The sequence below is a fragment of the Trachurus japonicus genome, chromosome 13, assembly GCF_045865225.1.
Source record: "Trachurus japonicus isolate A0001 chromosome 13, Traja_1.0".
NCBI lineage: Eukaryota > Metazoa > Chordata > Actinopteri > Carangiformes > Carangidae > Trachurus > Trachurus japonicus.
Genome location: NC_140919.1, coordinates 32367687 through 32393434, shown reverse-complemented (window position 1 = coordinate 32393434; position 25748 = coordinate 32367687). Strand labels below are relative to the sequence as shown.

Genomic DNA, 25748 nt, shown 5'->3' with positions numbered 1-25748 from the left:
GGGATATGTCCGTCAAAAGAGATGAATATTACCCTTTGTTGTGACTTTCGGGGTCTTGAAACGTTAAATTGACAATAGTTGCGGGAGCGAGACTCGACACGCGTCTACTCCATCGCAGCCAAACCGGAAGTCATGATCATGGTCATAGATCAGGGATTGATCAAAAACTATATGACATATCAAAACGTGGAGTAATATGACAATACACAAGACTTGTGTCTACTGTTTAAAGTTTAAATGGAGCCTCTAGGTGAAAGTATGCCTGAGCAGTAGACGTTTGTTAAACTCCAATGATTGGTCTTTTTTGCTCTTTTTTTCCCGCCCGTCCCATTGACTTCAATGCAAAATTTTGTGCAGTTTTTCGCAACTTACGTCTGGTCCCTGCAGCTATTTCATAGCTGTTGGGACCAGTGCCCGGTGCGATGGCCCGTGGCCCTAATTAACAATACTTGTATAATTATTAGTTATACAATAATTATTATAATAATCATCAATCTAACAAAAACAAATCATCAACACAACTCGTCCTCAACCATATAACTCCCCAAGATTTCTTTTTTGTATTGTTTTTTAAATTGGTTTATTAGTGCTTTGCTTCAACCAGTAACCCAGTAAACCCAGTAAACCCAGTAACTAGTCTCAATTCAAGTCTCTCCGGCCATATGGTGCCCACGTGAATGCACAGCTGAGCGGAGCTTCTCCAGCTCCCGTCGTCCTCCCTCCGCTTATTATTGTCCGAGCAGTGTCACCTTCACCCTCAGGCTTCATCCACAAACACTGTGGACCAAGTGCACCTCTTCTGCTCTGCCGGTGAGCAAAGGGAAGTTTACTTTGAAAAAATGCGAGGAAAAGATGAATTAACCTGATTAGGACGTGTTAATAAGGTATTTTATTGTATTAATCACATATACTAGTACAGTGAAATTCTTTCTCTGCATTTAACCCATCCCTGAGGAGCAGTGGGCAGCCGCGGTGCAGCGCCCGGGGACCAACTCCAGATTATGAGCCAGTGCCTTTGGTCAGGGGCACTGACTGGAGGATTAACCTAGCCGACATGTTTTTAGTGGTGGGGGAAACCGGAGCAGACACGGGGAGAACATGCAAACTCCACACAGAAAGGCCCTGGGCGGCCCGGGATTCGAACCCAGGACCTTCTTGCTGTGAGGCAACAGTGCTAACCACTGTGCCACCGTGCCGCCCTAATAGCCTAGTTCAACTTTGGTGACATATGCCTTTAGTTATTATCGATTCCAGGTCTTTTACAGTTGTTTCACCTGGAGATGACGTAGCCTACACACCCACAGAGACAGGTGATGAACCGGACTACAGCGGCGAGAGATTTATGACGTTACGTAGTAATCAATATTAACGAGGGCGAGTATGTGTCTGTGTCACTGTCTGTTTACAGAATCAACATCTAGCTTATTCCTAAAATTTGTGAAGTGTGTGTGGAGTGGTTGAGCGGACCTGCTGACAGATGTGCAGTTGACAGTGACAGTCATCGCTAAACCTGACCAGCTGATCCTCCCTCGCCCACGTCCTGAGGACGGGACAAAGTCTCCTTGATATTATTTTTTTCTTTTCCTTTATTCATTTCTAACTGTCTTGTTTTTGCCACCGAAAACCATAACTTGTGAGAAAAAAGAAGAGACGTGCGAAAACAACAAAAGGGAAACATTGTAATAACTCCTGTGGCCACAGCTGGCCCGAGTGGTCTATAACAGCTGTCCATATGAAGTCAGTCTAGTCATGGACTGAGACAAAGTTATTTAGCTACATAAAGTCCAAACGTCTGTCTTAGCAGGTGTTGACCTTAAGCATTGTTCCTATTATTAAAACATGAATGACAAGAAAAGAGGTAGTAGAGTAGCCGCTGCAGACTGATGCGCCACAGACCTGAGTGCTCATAAACTGTTACTTCGGCTTTCACAAAGGCTGATTTTCTGCTTGATCAATGATGGTAAATTAACCTACAGAAAAACTAAATGCATGGTAAAAGTATTATATACCCCTTTCCCACTGGCCAAAAAACCTGTTTAAACCCGCTAACAATCGGCTTTTGGTGGCAGTGGGAAAGGCGCACCGGGGTCGACGCGGGTCAAACGACTCGGCAAGCGACGCGGGTTAAAATCGCCTTTAATCGGCTCGGCTCTGCTCGGCTTGCAGTGGGAACGCCAGACCCGCGTCAACCCGCTAATTTACGTGATGACACTGAACGTTACGTGACGCTACGTCATCGCGCCGGTCGCGTCTCTTATCACGTACCAAAACAAAGCTCTGCTCCGCTCTGCTCTCATCCGAGACTGGGATCAAAAGATCTGAGAACACTGACCAAAAACGATAGAAAAAAAGAAAAGAAAAGAAGCGACAGTCTGTTTAACTGACGTGTTGTGCCGTGGACGTCCGTCATCCGGCCGCAGCAGACTCTCTGTCCTCCGCGGTCCTGGTGCTCCAGGTCAGCCAGCCAGAGAGTCTGCCTCGGCGGACGGACACTCCGCGGCGGGCGGCTGTGGCATGACTGTGTGTCTCTTGCACCGCGGATGAGAGCGGGGCGACTGGTTTATGCTCTGTCTGATCCCTCAGCGGGGGGTCAGACTCGGCTCATTTTGGTCAATGGGAAAGGGGCCAAATGCCGATTGTTAGCGGGTCGACCCGCGTTTAAAAAACCCGCGTCGACCCGCTAATTTTAGTGGGAAAACGGCTTTAGAGATCTCAAATTCACAAATGATGTTTTCTATTATTAAAATTTTGATTAAAAATTGGGTCAGGTCGGATCAGGAGGTTCTTTTTTTTATTTTTTATTTTTTTTATTTTGCCGTGGTCCAGCCGAGAGACTGCTCGTGAGTCCGGCTGCATCAGGTCCAGGCTTCAACACCTGCGGATCGGACCAGGTCGGGTCCTTGAGAACCTAGCAGTTTATAGAAACTGCTCAAACGGGCTTTAAGAGGTGTATTCACAACATTTTATTTGCTCAAACCTGCAGCCAGACCAGCACAGGAGACCGGAGTACACAGCTTTTTTTTTTCTTTTCTTTTTTTTTGGATAAGTTAAGGTAGGCATCTGATGGTCTGGGAGACGCTGTGTGTGTGTGTGTGTGTGTGTGTGTGTGTGTGTGTGTGTGTGTGTGTGTGTGTGGAGAGAGGGGGGGGGGGTATTACGCATTATGCTGGTATTACGCACCACGGCCGGACGCTACAAAATGACTATTGCACCGACATTGAGTGTGGAAATCTATGCCCCGCAACAACCCAACCACCATGGCCCCCCCCACCTCTAAAATGAATCCGGCGCCGCTGGCTTCAACCCATTCCATAGATCCACACCAACAACTGAAGTACACATACTTTTCCTTTTTGAACAAACACAATGTTTTTTAAAATTGAATTTTCCTCTTAAGTTGTAACCCCCTCCCTGTCACAAAACATTTTCTGGATATTGCCCGGAAGTGAATTGCTTCTTGCTTTAAACATGATAAATGCAGTTTTAAATTTGACCAGATCCCAGAATTTCAACGCATGTGACGTCTCGTCACCTCCCGTCTCGATTATTGCAACTCTCTCCTCTTCAGTCTTCCTCACAAGTCTCTCCATAAGCTTCAACTGGTTCAAAACGCCGCTGCACGTGTCATCATCAAAACTCCTTCTTCCCACCATATCACCCCCATCCTACAGCAACTTCACTGGCTCCCGGTCGCACTACGAATCCAATTCAAAATCCTTCTGTATACTTTCAAAGCCATCCACAACCTCGCCCCTCCATACTTGTCTGATCTTCTCCACGTTGCCACTCCAGCACGCTCCCTCAGATCTTCCAACTCTCTCCACCTCACTGTGCCCCCTGCTCTCCTCAGCACCATGGGGAGCAGAATTCTTTACCATCTCACATCCGTAACATTGACTCTCTCCCTCTTTTCAAAACAAAAATCAAAACCCACCTGTTTAAAATTGCTTATCCACCCCACCACCCCTCATCCTAACTTTTCCCTTTTATTCTGCACAGTTTTATTTATTTATTTATTTATTTTCTCTTTCTTTTCATTATCCTTTCTTACCGATGTTTTTAATGTTGTGCTTTTAATGTTGTTTATTCTGTGCTCTTGTGTTTCGGTGTTGTCTATTCTGTTTATTCTGTGTTTTGGTGCTTGATGATTTTAACTGCTGTAAAGTGTCCTTGAGTGGCGTGAAAGGCGCTCTGTAAATAAAATGTATATTATTATTATTATTTAAAAACAGTGTGTTCGTGTGCTCCATATATCCCACATTGTGTACTATCCTGATTACTCTTTATTAATTAATTCATGTAAGGTTGTTGTTGTTTATAGATTGCTTTTGCCCCTCACAACCTTGAACAAGACTAAAAGATTAAAATACTTTTATTATTTACACATCAAACATACATGCACAGTCCACAAGAGTCGACTAAGATTTGTAAAGTTTTTTGAATAATCTAAATACCTTACATTTAATTTCTTGTGTCCTAAAACAGTACACAAAAGGATTAACAAAAGATGGGCAAAGGATTGTCCCAATCATTAAGGCATGGCGTTGCTCAAGACTTAATACCACACCTATTCTGGTCAAGACAGAGGTGATAAATATTGGACAGTAATAACATGCTACTGCTATTAAGTGACTCACACATGTGCTGCCTATTTTTAATCTCTCACTGCTTGAAGATACTTTCACAAAATAAATAATACCTAAATATGACAGGCAAATAAAGGAGAAAGTGAAAAATAAAAGAAAAAATAATATTATGGTAACCATACCAAAATAGTAAGTGGGGTCGACACATGTTGTTCGCATTATGGCAGGATAGTCACAGAAAGTGTACTTCAGCGTTGAGGAGCAGTGGGGGAGAGGGACCAGACTTGCAGGCAAAATAGCCACAAGGCAACAGGCAAGAATCCACAGTAAACATGCAAGAACAAGAGTACGCACATTTGTTAAATAACTGTGGTACTGAAAAGGATAACTAATAGCAATCAATCGATCAAATGCCATAACTGACAAAGCAAACATCTCCATCACTGCACCAAGGTGGAAAGCAAACATTTGAATAAAGCAAGGCACATAGGATATAGTATTAACACCAGCAACGAGAATCCTAATCATTGTTGGAGTGGCACTGGAGGCGTACAGTAAATCAACAATAGCAAGGTTGCAAATCAGAACATACATTGGTTTGTGTAATTTCTTGTCATAAATGATGAGGAGGATATTTACCATGTTGGCTAGAACAGCGATTGAATAGATCATCAATATAATCAGTCCAACTAACAGAGGCCTTTTGGTTTTGTCAAAACCACCTATAACAAATTCAGTTACTATGATTGAAGCATTATAAAAAGGCATATTTAACAAACATCAGCATTACGAATTTAAATAAAAAGATTTAAAATGGTCAAACTATTCTCAGAGCAAAACATCTTTCAGTATGCAGCAAATCAGAAGTCAGTAAGTCAGTCAGTCAGATGACTTGCAGTGACTGTGGTCCCTCCAACAGCTCTTGCAACCAGATGGCTTTGTAGGCTTTTAACGCTCTCCGCAACAGTAACCTCTCATTGGACAGCATTGCATGTTGTTCTGAGTGATGCAATCTCAGGTGAATATTTGACACGTGTTGGCATGTGAGTGCAGGGTAAACAAAAACTTTGTTTCTTTGGGTAGAAAATTAAAACTTTAAGTGGAAGGTTGATGTTTGAGCCATTTTTTGGTTTGTGTATTTGTGTTTTTTTGTGTATTACCTGGAGGTCACAGTAGGTGGGGTGCAGAGAATTGTTAAATAGTACAGCAGGTGTGCTGCTGACAGTGGAAGAGTAGTTTTTGACTGTCCTCAGCTTTGGTTATTGCGTTGTGACAAACATGTGAGTCTTTTGTTTTGTTTTTCATACAAGTTTGTAAGTGTTTGCACAGTTTGGCAGAGGTTGCGTGGGAGTCAAGAGCGCATGACCATGAATAAATTAATTTTGTTGGGTCTTTTTTGTCAATTTACTATATTCAATTTATAAAACTAATAATTTGTTCCGAGATACCATTGTTGTTATTTTAAGCCTTTTTATGATAAACTGTTAAAGGACAATTCCAGGCGAATTCAACTCTGGGGTGTATTTTCCTATCATTTTAGGTCTAAAAGAAGGAATCTGAAGATTTTCAGTTTAATCGCTCCTGTTTTGCGGTAGTTGCGTCTGTCCCCGCACCGCCACGGCAGCAATGAATGGGAGTGGATGTAAGTTCCACTGTTTAGGCTGTTTACATCCCTCAAAGCCGCAATTTTTTTTCCACAGACAGCGTCAGATGGCTACTCAAACATGCACCGAGAAGTTTATTTACTTCAAGCAAGCCGACATGTTTGTAAAACTAGATCTAATTCAAAGTCACCCGGAGTCTCGTGCGAGACCCAGTTGCCGTGCACGGTGTGTTCAGGCGCAGTTGGAAAGCTACCGTTTGTGTCATAAACACAGGAATATCAACTCTTTACTTGCTTCAAGTAAAAAAAACTTATCGGCGCATGTTTGAGTAGCCACCTGACGCTGTCTGTGGAAAAAAATGTACACTTGAAGCAAGTACAGAGTTGATATTCCTGTGTTTATGACACAAACGGTAGCTCCGACTGCGCCTGAATACACCAGCACTGCAACTTCGGGCTCGCACGAGACTCCGGGAGACTTTGAATTAGATCTAGTTTTACAAACATGTCGGCTTGCTTGAAGTAAATAAACTTCTCGGTGCATGTTTGAGTAGCCATCTAATGCTGTCTGTGGAAAAAATTGCGGCTTTGAGGGATGTAAACAGCCTAAGCAGCGGAACTTACATCCACACCCATTCATTGCTGCCGTGGCGATGCGGGGACAGACGCAACTACCGCAAAACAGGAGCGATTAAACTGAAAATCTTCAGATTCCTTCCTTTAGACCTAAAATGATAGGAAAATACACCCCTGAGTTGAATTCGCCTGGAATTGTCCTTTAAGGACAGACAGGTAATGACATGGTGGTGACATGCAGTAAAGGGCTGCAAGTTGGATTCAAACCCAGGCTGCTGTAGTTGGGACTGAGTCTATGTGGTATGCGCTCTACTGGGTGAGCCACCAGAGCATCCCAATATAAGAACATACTCATACCAACGTTGAAAGCCAAAATATCAGCAATGTTAAACCAGCACCAAGTAACGTTTCAACCTTCATATAATATTTTAGGTAGGAACCCCCCCTCCACACAAAAAACTTCAAATGTGCTGACTTCTTGACGGCATACGTCACTTCCCCCTTTACCCATTCGTTAAAAATACCGAAGTCGATGCAAATACCTATATGGGATTACCACTATCATGGCAGGAGCAGCAAGAAAACCAAAGAAAGAAGTTTTGTCTGAGGAGACTAAAAAACGAAAGAGGGAGAGTAAACAGGCAAATTCCACTGGATGCGTATTAATGTGCTAGCTTCCACCGGCTCCAGCATCTGGCAGCCCAACACATACACAGAGCTTCTGGTCCTGTCCCATTTCTCCACACTTGGCTGAGTTTGCTTGGTTATGCACACACTTTGGTGACGTTTTGCTGGTGGGGGAGCATACGTCAGTCCGACTGCCCACAAGTCCGACGGCTCATTTCTCCGACTACCCATTCTACAGTGTTGAGGTTAGGTTTAGGGTAAGGTTAAGGGTTAGGGCTACTTAAGTCGGAGAAGTGGGAGGTCGGACTGATGACGCAAAAATAAAGAAATGTATGGTCGGAGTCGGAGAAATGGGTGGTCGGAGAAATGGGTAGTCGGACAGACGTCATGCGCCCTTGCTGGTGGAACGTACATTTACATACTGTATAAGTGTGCAAGCATGTATTAAGTGGCCAAGAGTGCGGGGATATTTAAAAGCAATCGGGACATACTTGACAATTGCTGGCGTTCTCCACATGGCTTTGTCGGGGCCACGGGGCGGCAGTGGCTCAGGTGGTAGAGCGGGTCGTTGGCGGTTCGAATCCCGCTCTGTCCCGGTTACTGTCGTAGTGTCCTTGGGCAAGACAGCTTACCCACCTTGCTCCTAATGGGTCGTGGTTAGCACCTTGCATGGCAGTTTCCGCCATCGGTATGTGAATGGGTGAATGTGATCTATGATGTACTGTAAAGCGCTTTGGGTATTGTTGCAGGTATAGTAAAGAGCTATATAAATACAGACCATTTACCATTTAAAGACTGTAGAGTCAAATGATGAGAGGTGATGTCGGTCCAAGGTAACGTTTTATTAGCAACCAGCTTCAGGAACCTAGTGTGATCACAACAGCTAACAATAACATCCCTGCTAGTGTGTTCTTCCACACATTACTATAAGCTATAATATAACCTATATTACGGCAACACCTGGCCACCAAACAGTGCGACTATGACAATACTGTCTACAAAGACGCAGCCCCGCCCTCTCAGAGACAAGCACCGGAGGCCCATGATTGAATCAAGCTCTGTAGGAAAGAGAAGGGAGAGAGCGGGAGAGAGAGGCACCACACGCACACACACCCACACCAACTTGGGGTTGTCACAATGTGATAACAGGTCAAAGATCAGATGTAAAGGTAAACATAGCCTAAATAGAACAAAACTGAAAGTGAAAATAAAAGAATATAAAATATGAGATTAAAAAAAAGTCATTATTATGTGCTAGAAAGTCAAATTCATTTTATTTAAATTTATTCAATGGCATTTCCCAAATGTGGCTTGTGGCTCCTGGTGATGGCAGACTTCACTAGCTTGTGCATTGTAGGATTTATGCTTGGCCAAATACTGCTCAGATGCGGTTGTAAGTGTGGGTAAAGTGCAAATCAAGCGTGCTGCACTTTTGGTCGTTGGAGAAATAGGACACACTTGTGCATTTAGACTAAGCCCATGGACGCGCACGCCAAGTGCCCAAGCGTTTAAGTGTGATCGAGCATGCATATTGGGACAGGCCCTCTATTTTTACTGGAGTCAACGCCGGAGCACGGCCAATGCATCTAAACAGACAGATCAGATCTTTCCTGGCAATGCGTGTCGTACGTCATCAATAATAATATTAATTCACGTGCCCACAAATTTCTCTGAACCTAGCATGTGCTGTGGCCAGCTGTGGTCGCTGTAACAAGAATTACAGTGTCTCATTACCGTGGTGTCCGCGCATCTGTTTTTATTTTTCCTCACTAGTTCTTGTTTTCATATAACATTGCTCAAACTGTGTATAGGCAGCTTTCAATACAATGTCATTCCAAATATCTCCTTATCTTGAAATGGTGAAATTATTTTTGCATGCATTGCATCTATAGCTACAATCACACTGGGTTCCTCTTTCTTGAGTCTGTTTGCTCATGCAAAATGAAACGTGATTGATATAGATTAAAAATGAAGATATTTAATTGTGATTAATCTAAATTAATCCACAGCAACCCTGTGATTAATCTGATTTAAAAATTGTGTCGTTTGACAGCACTAGAATATTCTAAAGACATGCCTAAAAAAAGTTTTAACTGGGTGGTAGATTGACGGTTTTAGACAGATGAGTCGCTAAGCAACAGCACAAATGAGTTCCAAGAGGATGCTAGTTAGTGGCTTGTGTCAATAATGGTCTCAAGTGTGTGATTAAAGTGTGTACATGAGTGTACTGTATGAGCTTGTGTGTCTTTGTACTGTACCTCAGTGAATACTCATCTCAACAGGCTATTTCTGTAAATACCAACTCTGTTGTTTACATGCAAACTGATATCAAAGTTAACTTCTATGGAGGTGGAAAACTTAAAGTATGTGTTGGGTAGTGCCAGGAAGACAAGCACAGTATCCATCGTGCATATGTGTTCATAGACCAAAGCACAAATCGTTACAATAATTAATAACATTATTACATCATGTTAAAACTGTTATTTAAAATGACCATTACTAAGTCTAAAGGCCAAATTTGTCTTCCCATACCTTATTTTGTTTATGCAAATGTGAAAAAAGTAAGAAAAGCACCAAATCCTCACGCCTAAGAAGCTGCAACCAACAAATCTTTAACAGTTCTCTTTAACAACTGTCGTTTTTGACAAAATGTGGACCATCATAACCTGTGGGTTATGCTTCAAATACATTTACTCAGAAACATATGTTGAGTGCTGAGAGACAATTAAACACTGGGGACATTAACACTGTTCCCTCATTTTCAATTCATGTGCACATGTTTAACTCCCAAGTTATTTACCCATGTGGGACTTATAATTCATTACTCATTAGCATTATTAAATTAGCCATCATGAGTGTTAGTGCTATGCATAGTGTATAGTATTTCCAACACCCACACCATTTCTAAAAATCAAAATGTCATAGAAGTTTAACAGAACAACAAAAGATGTTTACTGCAGCAGCAGTATTACATAACCACATGATTAAAGTTACATATTGGTAGAACTGATTATTACTTAGATTTTATCTGTAGCACATGTATGTGGTTTACAATCACAGTTGTAAATGTTTTACTCTTCATTAATAAGCTGATCTATATAAATGATGGATTCAGCATTTCCAAGCTGCTCTTACACGTCCATTCAGACATGTATGAATGGTTAGTGAGTTAGTAAATGTTTTATAAAAACTCACAAATTTAATTTCCAATGGATGACTTATAAACACTTATTAATGCAGGAACTCATGAATTCAGGCAGTTACAAAGCACTTACTCAAGGCCGTAGCTACCATTGAGGACACCGAGGTCATGACCTCGGTATTTTTTTCGGCCTAATGAATGAAAAAAAAAAAAAAAAAAAGTGCAAATTATTAGGGAGGACAGATGGAAGGTGACTGAGTGACTCCTCTCTTGTCCAAACAATTCCGGTAGGCCTATAATGCTCTTGTTTATTGACGCCCTCACGTACGCTGGTGTTTGTTTACTGGTCGCGGGAAAAAAAGCGATTCATTCGGAAAAAGCGAGTGATACAGCGCGTCGCGGAGCCTGCGTGCATGGAGGAGAAGGCTACTGAGTGAGTTGGCTCTAGATAAACTGCTCTTTCCAACCAGTTGTTACACTGTAAAGGTTTCGTACATACGTGCACTTGAAGCGCTGTATTATTTCGGGACGGAACCTCATGTATGCGGAGAAAACAGCTGTTTAATAGCGTCAATCCAGCACCGTTTACTGTCTGTGTCCTGCACTATGCACTAGTTGAGCTAAGTGGGGGAGAGCAGAGACCTCTTTCCTGCAGATACTATACTGAGGGGGCATCTGCACTGTCCATTCTTCCATCAACTTTATGTGAAAAGCACAGTGACATGATAAATTTTATGTTTACAGACAGGGGCGTCACTAAGTTTTAAGGACAGGGGGGGCTTAGCCCCCAGGAGATGCACAAGATGTGAGCATATGTGGTGCACAAGCACAAATGTTTCACAAACAAAGACTGTGAAATTGTTTCTAAAAAAATTTGGACAGATTTAACAAAGAGCATACGGTGTAAAGTTTAGGCAACCATTAGTTTTATTTCAGTCTTTTTTATTTATTTATTTATTTAAAGAAAGCTAAGACCGGTGAGATTACTACAGACATGTCTGGAGTAGGCTACAGTAGAAAATGTAAATTTTTCATCTCTGCCTAGTAAGAATACTAACAAAAATCACATTAGCGTAAAATCTACCTTTGAATCATGGGATATCAGGCAAATGAATAAGTAATGTGTAGGCTAACTGTGTAAAAGTAGATGCTAAAAAAATGAACCTGAGCAATTTTGCAGCTGTTTTATTATCAGAGATACGTATGTCCAGGTGGAATTTGACCTTTGGAAAACTAATTAGGCTATATTTCACTAATAGCCAGTGTCATAATATTCACTCCATCCAAATACAACTGTTTTTGGCTCATTTTGATTTCACCTAGACCTCTTCATATTTTCCCATTCAAAGAAGACCATACAACCGAAATGAAGTTTGACACCAATATTTTACTAATAAAAAATATGCATAGAAATGTGAAATACTACATAGCTAAACAACGTGAATAACCAATTATAACACAAACCAAAATTTGCTGCAACAAGGAGCAGTTGTATGTTTGTGGTAACTATAAGGAAAAGCAAACAAACTTCCTGGGCCTGTTTCAAAGTGAGGAACACAGCCAGAAGGAAGTCACCCCAAAGAGTGCACAATTCACCCTAGAAACCTGTTCATCTTTATGTTAACAACCAGGACCATCACATTGCATTTCAGACTTTTTTTTTTCGAGCTGGAATTTAACTTTATAATATAATATTTTTGCTACTCTGTGGCTGCTACGAATGTGAGGAGCTAGTCTACTGTTTGTAATAGGTGGTGTGTTCTCATCAGAATTCAGTGAAGTTGGGTCTTCTCTGGATGATCACTAGTGATGATAATATCATAAAAAATGGCATTAATCTAATATGATGTGTGTAGTTTTTATCTGTCAAAGTGCACCAGATTGAAGCCTTTTAATATAAAATTGCCCCAAATTTCTGACGCCACCCCCCCGCGCACCACAACTATGACCTCGGTATTTCAAAAATCCTGGCTACGGCCCTGCACTTACTACTCGTTAATCAAGTATTTTGTGTGAGCTCATCTAAAGTGGGCACTATCTATGCCTTATAAAGCATTTACAAATGAGATATAAAGGCTGGCAATGCCTCAAGACTCACAAAAGTTTTGGTCTTAGACCAAGGAGAGACACAACACAAAGGCATATAGTATATATTGCATTGTATTTATTGCAACTTCCCAACATATTGTAACTGTAAAACTGTTCTGTTGATGTAAGACAAACAAGGGTAAGCATGGCTGGATAAAAACTTGGAAAAAACAGTGGATCACAAAAGTTTAAGTTCAGCAAATAATTCTTTGAAAAAAATAAAATGAAATCTTTGTCTATTTAACTTTTTTTTGTTCTTTTCTGTATCAAAAAATGAAGTCAGAAAATATTTCAGTGTCACAATTCAATATTGAGCTTTTTGGTCTTTTATCTTTCAAACATTTGACAGTATCAGTTTTAATCTAGCATTATAGATGACTTTGTTTTCAGGGGAAGCAGCTTTCCGGAAACACACTTTCATCCCGGATTTACTCAAAAATAGAATTTTGCACAAAGTTTGGCCTACATCGTCTGAAAGATGAGTTATCACATTAATTTTATGATCCAGAGTGGGCTCAAATTCAGTTTTCTGTACACCTTTAAAGCAACATTGCGGAGTTTCAGCGCAGTGCTTCCACCATCTGGTTGAGAAGTGCTATCGTCTGGGGGGAAAAACGAAAACGAAACTTATCAGCGAGCGCATCCAGCGTTTATTCCCATTAATAAACTACAGTATTTCCCACATGTTTGCAAGGAGACTGTGTGGTGGGTGGTCGGGGAGGGGGGAGGGGGTGTGTGGGGTGGGGGGGCAGCGGGGGCAGCGGGGGCGGCAACAACGGCGACAACGAGTGGAGGAGAACCGTAGTTTCGCTTTTACCCACCACGTCTCTCCCGCGACGCAGAGGGGAGGGGGGAGGAGGGTGGGGCAGTGTTTCGTACCCGTGCAGGGAAGTTACATAGTGCAATTTCAGCCGACACGACCCCGCTCAGGCTGCGGCGGCAGCACCATTCATCCTATTAACCATTTTTCTACCATTGCAATGGTTACACCCCGCCTTTCCGAAGCCCCGCCTTTCCGACAATAGACTTCCATTCATCGTAATAGCGGGGTTTTCTATTTTTTCTAAAGACCCCGCTACTCCGAAAAGGCTATTGGGGGAAACCCCCAGTGCGCAGTGCGCATTGATCCTTTTTTCCCTTTTGGGATCAAACGGATCATGTGCATAATTAACTGCAAAACATGCAAATACTTCATATTAATGACATATAACGTTCATTATGCTTCTAGTCTGTCTAGCCTCTACCTGGTCTTTTTTACTAAACTTAACCAACTCCTTTCTTCATTGCCTAAGCCCAACCAAAGCATCTCCCTCAGTCAGCTGTCAGCACGAGCGGCGGCTGCAGCAGCCTCGTGCCCCTGTGAGCTCAAGCCGGCTTCAGCCGTGCTCGAGCGGAGCAGGGGGGGAGAAAAAAAGTGTATTTCTTACTGTGTGGGAGATCTCTAACAACGAAGTCGGGGAGAAAGCAAGTGGGACAGATCTGCCCAGTCTCGCAGCGCACGTTTCACAGACAAGCCACAAAGCAGAATGTAAACAACGTCACGCGGTTCAGCACCTTGGACATTGGACAGCTGCGTGGGGGGGTGTCGGAACAGCGGTGTTTCGAAGTGGGGGTATTTCGGAACAGCGGGGTGTCGAAGTGGAGGTGTGTCGGAATGGAGAGCTGTCCCCCATTGCAATGAGTCTGGAAACATTATTTTAAGGCCGAAAAACTCTGCAATGTTACTTTAAGGCTTTATGTGTCCACTGGATCCTCTTCAATTGAAGTGGCACACTGTGTGGCAAACCCACCGAGTTTAACCTGACTGTTGTAGCTTTTAAGGAGTTCTTTATATTTGCTGGGGGCAGCAATGAATAGCTCTGAGATTGGAGCAGTGTTCCGGTCCACCCCAACACGCTTGAAAGCAGCAGACATTGTCCTTCCCTGACTAAACAGCCAGAGAAATTTCTTGTACCGGTACACGGCCTGATCCAGATTTTGGACAGCAGGCACATCCTGAGAGCTGAGAATATTATTGTCAGGTATTGTCCCCCCTCTATTAAATATTAAAGGAGACTGCTCTGATGATACAAGTCAGCAGTCCTGAAATGTGTGTTTCTCTTTAACAGTATAATACACATTCTATGACTCGCGGTAGTAACGTCAGGGAGCGAGAGCTAAAGCCTTCAGCTGCAGACAAGCTAACGTTAGCTATCATCCATTGTGTGGCAGCAAACAAACACATACTCACCACTACCGCTGACGGCCGCCGACTTTGATATCCATCTCCACACCGGCTTTCTTTTGGGCCCGCGTCTGCCGGACTCGTCGATTCTGGTCAGAGTTCTCAGTCTCCTTAGCTGCTGCACCCATAGACATATGTATACGTAGACGCCGCATTGGCTGTGGAGTGATGTGCCTACAGCGCCGCCATGTTGGAACAGTGCTGACAGAGGCAGCAGTGCATGCAGCTATGGAGAAAAGAGGAACTCCTCAACCTCAAATTCGCTGAATTTTGGACCGATTTCCAAACGGTTTGATTTGTTAAAAACGTCACACAGGATGCTTGGATATTTTAAAAATGCTGGTTTTACTACCAAAATACAAATTCTATGTTATCAGCAGACAAGCTTCGGAAAATATACCAGACTTCGGTGCTGCATATGGTTGTATTAATGAGGGGAACATATAAAACAGATCTTGTAGAATCACTTCACACAGGTCAGATGTAAGTAAAGGATAATATATAGTGAGCAGGTTGTTGTATAGTGAAATAAACCCAGGACGGACAGAACCCCTCAGCTCCGAGTCCAGGTTCCATTCATAATATAACCAGCTCACTACATCATCCCGCCCATTACACAGCTGCTTACCGGTGAAATAACTAATTTGAGATAAAATGTTGGTTAAAATGCGATGTTATTAATCTTTATACCATGGTCTGGGTGAATCCTCGATTCTGATTGGCTGCGGGGTGTCCATTAAAAAGTGTTAGAACACGGCTCTCTTGAATACTCGATTCTGATTGGTCAATCACCAATATTCTGCGGTGTTTATTTCTCGATAGATCACCGCTGAGCGGACCGTTGCTAGGGACTCCATAGCAACGGCCGACTCTGCATGTCCGGTCACAGCCGCTGTTTTGCTGAGCCTCCTCCCGTTCGTGCATTTGAAGCCTTTGATAATCAAACAGTGGATCGATGGATTACCATACACGTTACGTGTATTTTGTGTAGTCGTATCTGTCATAAACAAGAGATTATGGGATGCGTTTGTGTCGCGGAGCTACAGAGAGGAGAGGAGCTGGTCAGAGGTTCTGATGCAAGTTTACTTTTCAGCCACGATGTGGAAATAAGGAGCCTCCACTCTCCCTGTAACAGGTTACAAGTCGTTTATCTAACATCACTATTAGTCCGAAGCTATTTAATGACGGTAAAAATGAAACATAAAGTAAATATCCTGCATAGTTTCTCTTTTCTGTGCTACGCTGGTCAGAGCGGCGTCCCGAGCAACGGTCTAATTTTACATGAATAAAATCTCTTTTTATCATTATTTTGTGTTACATTATTGAATGATTTAGTTGTAGGCCGTGTTCTAAGCGGGATAATGTATAGTTGGTCGGTTGTTATGGAGAAATAAACCCCTTCATGTTGTATGAAGTATGTTCCATACAACCTGTCGGGGTTTATTTCTCCATAACAACCTCCGAACTATACATTATCCCTTACATAATGGACACCCATAAAGATGTTCCGGTAAAATAGCCTGATTACGTTCTAAATATTTCTGCGCTGGCTCAAACGCTTGTTGGTAACCACGGCAACGGACACTCGGACCATAACAACTTTTTTTTCAGTGCATCACGGCACTGGAGTCTGTAAACACACAAGCGGTAACATTTAAGCCGTCACCTCACCTCCCTTCACTGATCAACTACCAGGCTGTGGCAGAGGCACTGACTGTAACGTTACGCTGCGGTCACAGCGGGTCCCTCTTTTTTTTTTTCTTTTATCGCCGACGAGTGTTATTAAATAGTCCGCTCGGCTCAGCCGCTTAAAGATGTATGATTTTAACGGTAAAAACAACATTAAATTATAAGTAATTGATTTAATATGTATTTATCTCGTAAGTGACCATGGTATAAGCGGGATAATGCCCTTCGAGGTGTCCGATTATCAGAGATTAATGGACTTCGCGGAAGCAACCACGCCTCTGCGTCGTCCATTAATTTCTGATAATGGACACCTCGTCGGGCATTATCCCTTACATAAACTACCTCTGAAAAAGAAAACTACCGGCACGGTTTAACAAGTGGCGTCCCTAGCAACTGCCCGGTTACGTGGTTCTCCGGTTAAGAAGGTCTGTCTGCTGCCTGTGTCATCCCCCGAGAGCAGCCCACGTGAGTTTGTTGCCGTCAAAAGAACAAAACGATGGACACCATTTCTTAATCACAAAGCATGCTGTGAAAAGTCTTTTTAAGAGGTGAAGCAACAGCAGATAATACAGAGTAGGCTGCTGTACTGTTTGAGAGAGGTATACATACTGTTGTGCATATCATTATGGATTTAAGAAATAAAAGTTTCATGTACACAAAAAATAGATGTAATGAAATATAGAATGTGCTTTGTGACAAAAGTAAAAGACAAGTGCAAAAAAAATAGAAAAAAAGGGTTTCACAGTAAACATCATGAAAGGTTAAATATTTAATCTGCATTAATTTTTGCTAAATGTTTTATAATTCATTAATGATCAATATAAAATCAGTGTGTGATGTGAAGTGTTTCATCTCATGTGTTGTAAATGTGATTCCGTATTTTTTTCAGAGTTTTGGGGAAAGTTCAGGGACACCATGCCAGAAGGGAATCACAGCATTGTGACTGAATTTATTCTTACAGGATTCCCTGGACTTCATCCAGAGTACCATGGTCTTGCCTCGGCTGTACTTTTCTTGGTTTATCTCTTAACTTTGATGGGCAATGCCACAGTTATTTTTCTCTTTGCAACTGACCGTAGCCTTCATAAACCAGTGTATTACATTATTCTGAATCTTTGTGCTTGTGACATTCTCTTCAGCACAACCACTTTACCTAAGATAATTAGTAAGTATTGGTTTCAATCAGGGTCCATTTCATTCACTGCTTGTTTTATCCAAATGTACTTTGTTCACTTTCTTGGCTCAGTGAATTCCTATATTCTCTTACTAATGTCTTTAGATAGATATGTGGCCATCTGCCATCCTCTCAGATACACACTGATTCTTCAAAACTCCACCATCTGTATTCTTTGTATTATTGCATGGGTGGTTGCCAATGCAGGCCCTTTAATGTTAGTTATTAGGGCTTACCCTCTGCCTTACTGTGCCTCAAACGTAATCAATCACTGTTATTGTGATCACATTGGTATAACAGTGCTGGCTTGCACTGACAGAGCCCCTTATGGATTTCCTGCTTTTGTTTTTGCTATGGTTGTTCTACTAGGGCCTCTGGCATTCATAATTTGCTCCTATTGTTGCATAATTCGGGCAGTGCTTAAGATAGCAAATTTACAAGGTCGTCTAAAATCTTTGTCCACTTGTAGTACTCAGATGATGGTAATTTCTCTTTATTATTTGCCCAGATGTTTTGTATATTTAGCCAGCAATGTCGGTATTAAATTTAGTGCTGACATGCGATTAGTAATTATCATGTTGTATAGCCTTAGTCCCCCCATGATAAATCCACTTATATATTGCTTTAGAAGTAAAGACATGCAAGAAAGCTTGAAGAGACAATTCAACAAATTGACTGCTCTACAAAAAAACAAAATTTCAGCTGTTAGTGGCTAACTACGGAGCCCCTCTGGTGACATTGGATAAAGAAAAAATTATGTGTGGCCACGCGTTGTGGCCACGAGATAATTATTGTAGTAATTTCGGTAACACTTCATAATACGCCCCACGTCTTAGAGTGTACCTCCCGTTCACTTACCACCTACTTCCACAGACGTACAGTATAACTCCCGGTCACTACCCACACGTATTTTCCCGTGTCTTACAGTAACTTGCCTGCATCTTAGTGTCCTACCTCCCATTCACTTAAGTCCTACTTTGCCCGGACTTCCAGTGTAACTCCTGGTCATTTCCCACCTACTTTCTCCAGTCTTACAGCATAACTTGCAGCCACTTAACCTACCATGTAGATTGATTAGCAAAACTTAAGGTGTAACTTCAAATCAGTTTAAGTAGGCTATATTGAATGAAATACTGTACAATATAAACAAAGGCTTTTGTTCTTTGCTCATGGCAGTTGTTGTTTGTACATTTCAGCAGACAAGCTTCACCCATATTCCTGGGATTTATTATTTTTTGTCTTACAGCCTTATTAATTGTATGATTTGGAATATTAACATGTTCTGAAATGGATTTACAGTATCAAAGTGTTTATTGTCAATTCAACCACATGTACCAGACATACAGATGAATCGAAAAGCCATTTTCCACTGTCCCACAGTGACAGAATAAAATTGGGGGTTACAGTCTAATTACCGTAAACGTAAATACAGCGGTGAGCCCCGTGTGTAATGCTACACCATGCACTGCTGGAGGAGAATAAGGAGGGAGAGGGTCTTCAAGGACCATGGTGACTGGTTAATAACTTGTTTCAGATTCCCTATAACTGTTGTCATTGTGGGCAGCGCAATGAAACCACGGTTACATGCTGCTATTCCGACATGCCACTATTTCGACATTGACTTCTAATTGTCGGAATAGGGGCATTAACATTATTTTTCAAGCGTCCCACTATTCCGACTTTTTTTTTTTCATTGTCGGAGTAGCGGCACTTTACTATTTTTCAAACATTCCGCTTTTCCGACATTGATTGATTACGTTATAGTCAGACGTGTCCTTCTGATTTTTTTTTTTTTTTTTTCATCTGAGACACTGTTTCTCATACACAAATACATAGACCTATAAGAGAGAAGAAAAAACAAACCCGCCAAGTTTAAAAACACACTGGCAGCAGCGCACACTGATCTGCAGCTACTGAGACTGTTATTATTCTGTCACCTGAGTTAACGAGGTGCACGTGTGTGGAGCTGACGAGAGAATAAAGAGCGAGACAACGCGGCCCTGAGGAGGAACTGTGAAGGACTCAGCTGTAGCCTAATGGAAAATGACCTAAACCGAGTCCAGTAGAGCTGTAACTGTGTAGTGGAAAGGCGTTCAAAGTAATGGTAACTGTCGTCCGCTTTACATTGTTTTAACATAGGTAAAAGGAAAAAAAAAAGATTTTCTGGGATAAAGGGGCAGATTACATAAGATTATTCTTCTTTCTGCTCCGTTTTGTTGAGATTTGGGAGGTTTTTATTTTTATTGTAGCTTATTAAAATGCAAGATCATTTTTCTGACTAATTTATTGCCCGATGCCATGTATCTCGCTTTCTGTTTGTTTGCGACTTGATAGTTGAGTTGTTGAGATTAAGAACATCACTCCCTCATCAAACCGGTGATAGGCATGCTGAAAAGAAAAAAAGAGAGAGAGACGCGCCTGGGTATCGCAGCTGTAAAAAAAAAAAAAAAGATGATGTGTCGGACTAGCGATACCATAAAGTGTCGGAAGAGCGGCATGTCTAGATAGAGGGATGTCTAAATAGAGACATGTCGGAATAGCGGGATGTCTGAATAGTGGGCGGACCCCTGAAACCACACCTCTGTGCCGCTGACATCGCTGACAGCTGCAGCAACATGTCGTGTTGCCACTTTCACACCTGCAGCCAATTCACAACAATGACAGAACAAGAGCACGTCAGGCTCATTTGCAGATCGCATTCATGTGGTGGTTTGCATTGACCATCTATGGTTAAAAAAGGGCGGAACAGGAAGCCGATTCAGCTGCGCACAATTGTAGGCACTCTCTGATTTATAAAGGGAAGTTTGCTTACCATTGTGCGTGCGCATGGTTTTATAAATCTGAAGATTTTTTGGCGCAGGCCTATGCAAAACTTGGCTTTTGGGCGTACGTACACTTTTAGTAATGATCCTACGCAGTGGCGGCTGGTGGTGAAATTAGTTGTGTGGGCTAATAAATAAATGATACCCATTAAATGGTTAACACAGCAGTAGGGGCGGTGCGTGGCGCAGTGGTTAAGGCGGCCACCCCATGTAGAGGCTACAGTCCTCAACGCAGGCGTCACCGATTCGAATCCCGCGTCGGGCAGACCTTTCCATGTCATTCTCCCTCTCTCTGCCTCCCCCTTTCCAGTCTATCTCACTGTGCTATCAAATAAAGGCAAAAAGGCCTAAAAATATACTTAAAAAAAAAAGGTTAACACAGCAGTAGCTAAAAGTTACATCCCATCTGACTGGCAAAAACCTATAGCAACTAACTGGGCCTACACACTGCATTAAGTAGAAAGGTCTAGGCTAGTTATCTCTCACACACATAAACAACACACAGTGTGTGTGTGTGTGTGTGTGTGTGTGTGTGTGTGTCTCTCTCTCTCTCACGCACGCACGCGTGCTCACACACAATGATATTGTTCAATTAAAAATAATTTAAAAAAGACGATATGCTTATACTTATAGCTACGCAGCTCATATCGACGACCTTTCTGGTCTGATGTTTATTGCCATGTCATTTAAGTCTGGTGTTCCTGGTGAGTTTAGAAACTAGATTCTCCACTTTGTTCATGTTACGCTACCTGTGATGCTAGTGCCTAGCGGCGCTGTTTTCTGTCTTCTCCCCCCCACAACAACACAACTTTCCCTCCGGTTCCTGTCATTGTTCTACAACAGCGCTGTTGGGCTAAATGAAATCAGCTCAAATTACAAGTAAGTCAAAGGGGCATGTTATGACGCCTGTCAATCATCCACAGTCAGAAAATGAATGAGAGCAGACTCGGGCTGCATAAAATAAGCCCATTTAGATATCCTGTGTTTTTCTTGAAACAATTTAATATTGTTGCCACTTCCGATTTCACTAAGACTTATAACAATCTTTTGTATGTTATTTAGAGAATATTTTTTCTCATCTTTTGTTGTGTAATGCAGGGAGGGCTTAGCCCCGCTAGCCCATTGATACCAGCTGTCACTGATCCTATGCAGTTTTATAAATGAGACCCCCGGACTCTCTACTTCTGGGCTCTCTCTATCTATCTGGCCTGTCTAGCCTCTACCCGGTCTTACTAAACTTAACCAACTCCTTTCATCATTGCCTAAGCCCAACCAGTGCAAAAATATTTTGGGGAAAAAATATGCTATTATAGGAATTGTCAGAAAGGCAGGATGTTTAAAAAAATTACCATCATTCTGACCATAAGAGGCAAGAATTGTCAGAAGGATGGGACATATGATAGAAAATTAAGTGTTGCCATTTAGACAATTAGAGGCCTATGTCGGACTGATGGGATGTCAGAATGGCGGTTGCCCCCCACAGTACAGTACAAGTACAAACGGTTGCAACCTAGAAGCAAAACAACCGCATTACTTAACAGTTACAGGTAATAATAGGTTGTGAACAGTGGTTGCAATGTCACGTTGGTATGGCACAGAAGAAAGCACAAACTAATGTGGCAAAACGCTCAAAATGGCCGACTTCCTGTTGAGGTTTCACCATGGCGTCAAGAAGATTTTTTGTGCGTCTTGCCATGTTCTATAAGCATACCAAGTTTCATGCCTCAATAGGCGCGTTTCCATTGCTGGAACTTAAGGGTACAGAAGGGTAATTTTACGGGGCCAGCCCCGTTGGTGCGTGTCTCCACTGCAGGAACCTCCCCCACAGGGCCATTTACAGGAACTTTTACGGGGGCCAACGGAGTACCTACTCCAGGGTAGGTACTCCGTTCGGCCCCAAAAAGATCTTGGGTGGGGCTCGAGGTTAACCCGGCGCTGATTGGCTTAAGCTAGAGCAGGCTCTGACGCTACCAGAAAGCACCAAAACAACCGGCATTTTTAAAAGGGGGAGCAGAAGGGGAGCATTAGCCTAGCAGACACCGCTGTAAACAACAAGAAAACAGCAGGAAGATGTACGACAAATGGACCGACGATGAGGTGCAGGCATTGATTGCAGTCTACAGCACCGAGGAGATTCAAAGGGGGTGTGAGTCATTGCGGCGAAATGAAAATATCAGCGCACCTCGACACACTGGGGATCCATCACTCCGCAAAACAATGCCGTGAAGAGTAAAAAAAAAAAAAAAAAGAACCGCGGCTACCGCCTCAGCTCCTTCCATCCTTCTTCGTTGTTGTTATGATTTTTGTGCATGTGCTTGTGACCTGCCTGGGTGACGTCGCAGTCGAAACTGTCGCACAACGAATAAGCGGCGATCGAAACTCATGACGTCGCCGCAGGGTCCTACTCTGCAGTGGAGACACGGCCACTGAGAGGGCCGAGTGAGAGGACGGTTCCTGTAGAAGTTCCTACCCCCTCCCTTTACCAGGAACTCCTGCAGTGGAAACACGGCTTATGTGAAACCACTAAGAGGGGCTAAACTCTAGAAGTTTTGTAGGGGGCGCCATTGAGCGAATTAACCCTGCCCATGTGAAACGACTTTAAAATACGTACATTTTCACCAGTCCCTACGTGTGTACAAAGAATCATGCATTTTCAAGCATGTTCAGGCCCCCCAAAATGCAACCCTTTCGGACAAAAAAGAATAGGGCCTTCACCGACGCTTGTCGTCGCTCGAGCCCTAATTAAATAATTAAATAATTTGTATTCAAACCCAACAAACCATGTCCAGATCAGCATATACCATACATACACACTAGTGACATACACAGTATCCAGTGTATTTAATCAAGTCTAGTCTGATGAAAGTTACTGTTTGGTGAAATTAGATTTTAATGTATGTATGATGTTAGATATTCATGATGAACTTGGCAAAAATATAATATATAGTATAATTTTATCAACTTTCATTCTACCACTGAAACTCTGTCCATGAGTTGACACCTCCTCTATGCAGGGGCAGGTACAGGTTTAAAATGAGCATATAAAAGCTGGGATGAAATGTCAGCTTGATTCGTCTGAAAAATGTTTCTTTTCCAAGGCAAGAGACAAAACAAATGACCAACTGGAGGTTGACTTAGATGAATGAATTAGAATGATTTACACAAACATAACAACAATCAAAGACTTTGTGATACTTGGATTCCCAGGGCTTCACCCAAAATATTATGGACCTGTATCAGCTCTTTTTTTCTTTGCCTACTTGGTTATCCTTGCCGGGAATATTTTCATTTTAGTTTTTGTTGGGTTTGAGAGGCGTCTTTACAAGCCATCATATCTGATCTTTTGTCATCTGGCAATGAATGATTTGTTATTTGGGACAGTGACTTTGCCAAGAATTATTTCCAGGTATTGGTGGGATAACAATATATCATCTTTTGGTGCTTGTTTCACTCAGATGTATTTTGTTCATTCTTTGGGAGCTATTAATTCTCTTCTTCTGTTAATTATGGCTCTGGATCGTTTCATTGCAGTTTGTCTACCTTTAAAATATCCTGTCCTAATTACAAACAATATCATTTCTATTGCCTGTGGGGTTTCGTGGATTGGGACATTTATTAGAATGATGGCAGTAGTATTACATGCAGTTACCTTGCCTTATTGCAGTTCTAACATTATTGTGCAATGTTATTGTGATCACAATTCAATTACAAACCTAGCATGTGGTGAAAATGTTAAACATGTTAAGAATGTTGCTCTTGTTCTTGCAATGTTTTCTCTCTTGCTTCCACTTTCATTTATCATTTTTTCCTACATTTCTGTCTTTACAGTTGTTTTCAGAATACCAAACATAGATGGTCGGCACAAAACCTTATCAACTTGTACACCACAGTTATTCATTTCATGCCTGTATTACCTACCAAGATGTTTCGTTTATTTGGCAAGTGCTGTAGGATATTCCTTCAGTTTAGACTTCCGCATTTCATTGATTTTGCTGTATAGTCTTCTTCCTTGTGCTGTTAATCCAATCATATATTGCCTCAAAACCAAGGATATCAAAGATATTTTGATGAAGAAGTTGAAAAATGCTAAAGTTGGAATGAAGTAAGTTTCACAGTAATGAACAAATGTGAGTCTGTGCATTTAAGCCTAATCACATCTTCATAAATAAATAAATAAAAAAATTTTACTATCTAAACCACTTTTATTGTATCATGTACCTGAGACTATAAGATATATGTACAAGAGACTAAATGGTGTTATGGGTTAGTTGTTTTATATATTAAAACATTATACAGTTCTACCAAATAATTTAAAATGCTGTTTGAAAGACAAAGACCTAGACAGATCTATGTATGTATGTATGTATGTATGGTTAATGTGACAAACCTATCCCATTCATGTGGTATTCACATTAAACAAATATGTAACATACAAAACACTATAGCCTCTCATTTTTTAGTTGGGTGATTCTCTCATATTTTAATGATGCTGATTTGTCCACAAACAAAATACTGTACTTTTGTCTTATTTCCAACACTCTAATGTCAGATCAGAGAAACTGACCCGTATAAACTACACCTAAGGTGGCCGCGTTAAGACTGCCAGCCAAAAACTGATTTTTGTGTGTGTGTAGGCTATATATATATTTTTTTTATTTATTTATATATATATATTTTTTTCTCTTCTTTTTCTCCCTCGTTCCTTCTTTTTCTACCGACATATTATTATTTTAAGATCATATTATTTATCATCATTAGGTGTCAGAATTCAACTACATGTCTCATTACTCTCTCCTTTTCACACACACACACACACACACACACACACACACACACACACACACACACACACACACACACACACACACACACACACACACACACACACACACACACACACACCTAGATGACCCCTACTACTGCTTTGTCTCATTTTATGATTTTATGTATAATGTATGTTCTGTATGTCACCTAACATAGTGAGTGTGAGTGGGTCAAGTCCTCCAGGCAAAGCAGTCAGAAGCAGCAGACAGGTCGACAAAACAGCGCTGCTCTCCCTCTCTGCAGTTGTGCTGATTTTTTAATATGAGCGCTCACCAAAATTGCTCACTGCAAAATTGTGACTTTCGAAGTTAAAAGCAAGAGATAACAAAGTAGGTTAATCACATTTGACAGGAAAAGTGAGCATTTTCTGACCAGAGCAAGAGGAACAAGCTG

The 25748-nt window shown here is 41.8% G+C and overlaps 2 protein-coding genes and 1 pseudogene across 2 annotated transcripts; 2 read left to right on the top strand and 1 right to left on the bottom strand.

The window, feature by feature from the left end:
* Positions 1–4418: 4418 nt before the first annotated feature.
* On the bottom strand, positions 4419–5354 carry LOC146976317 (olfactory receptor 13G1-like). Its single transcript, XM_085796691.1, has one exon. The coding sequence runs from the start codon at positions 5352–5354 to the stop codon at positions 4419–4421; it is 936 nt and encodes a 311-aa protein (XP_085652817.1).
* A 12096-nt stretch (positions 5355–17450) lies between these two features.
* Positions 17451–18425, top strand: LOC146976316 (olfactory receptor 2AT4-like). The gene has a single exon (XM_085796690.1). The coding sequence runs from the start codon at positions 17451–17453 to the stop codon at positions 18423–18425; it is 975 nt and encodes a 324-aa protein (XP_085652816.1).
* A 5258-nt stretch (positions 18426–23683) lies between these two features.
* LOC146976315 (olfactory receptor 52E8-like) lies at positions 23684–24649 on the top strand (annotated as a pseudogene).
* The last annotated feature ends 1099 nt before the right edge of the window (positions 24650–25748 follow it).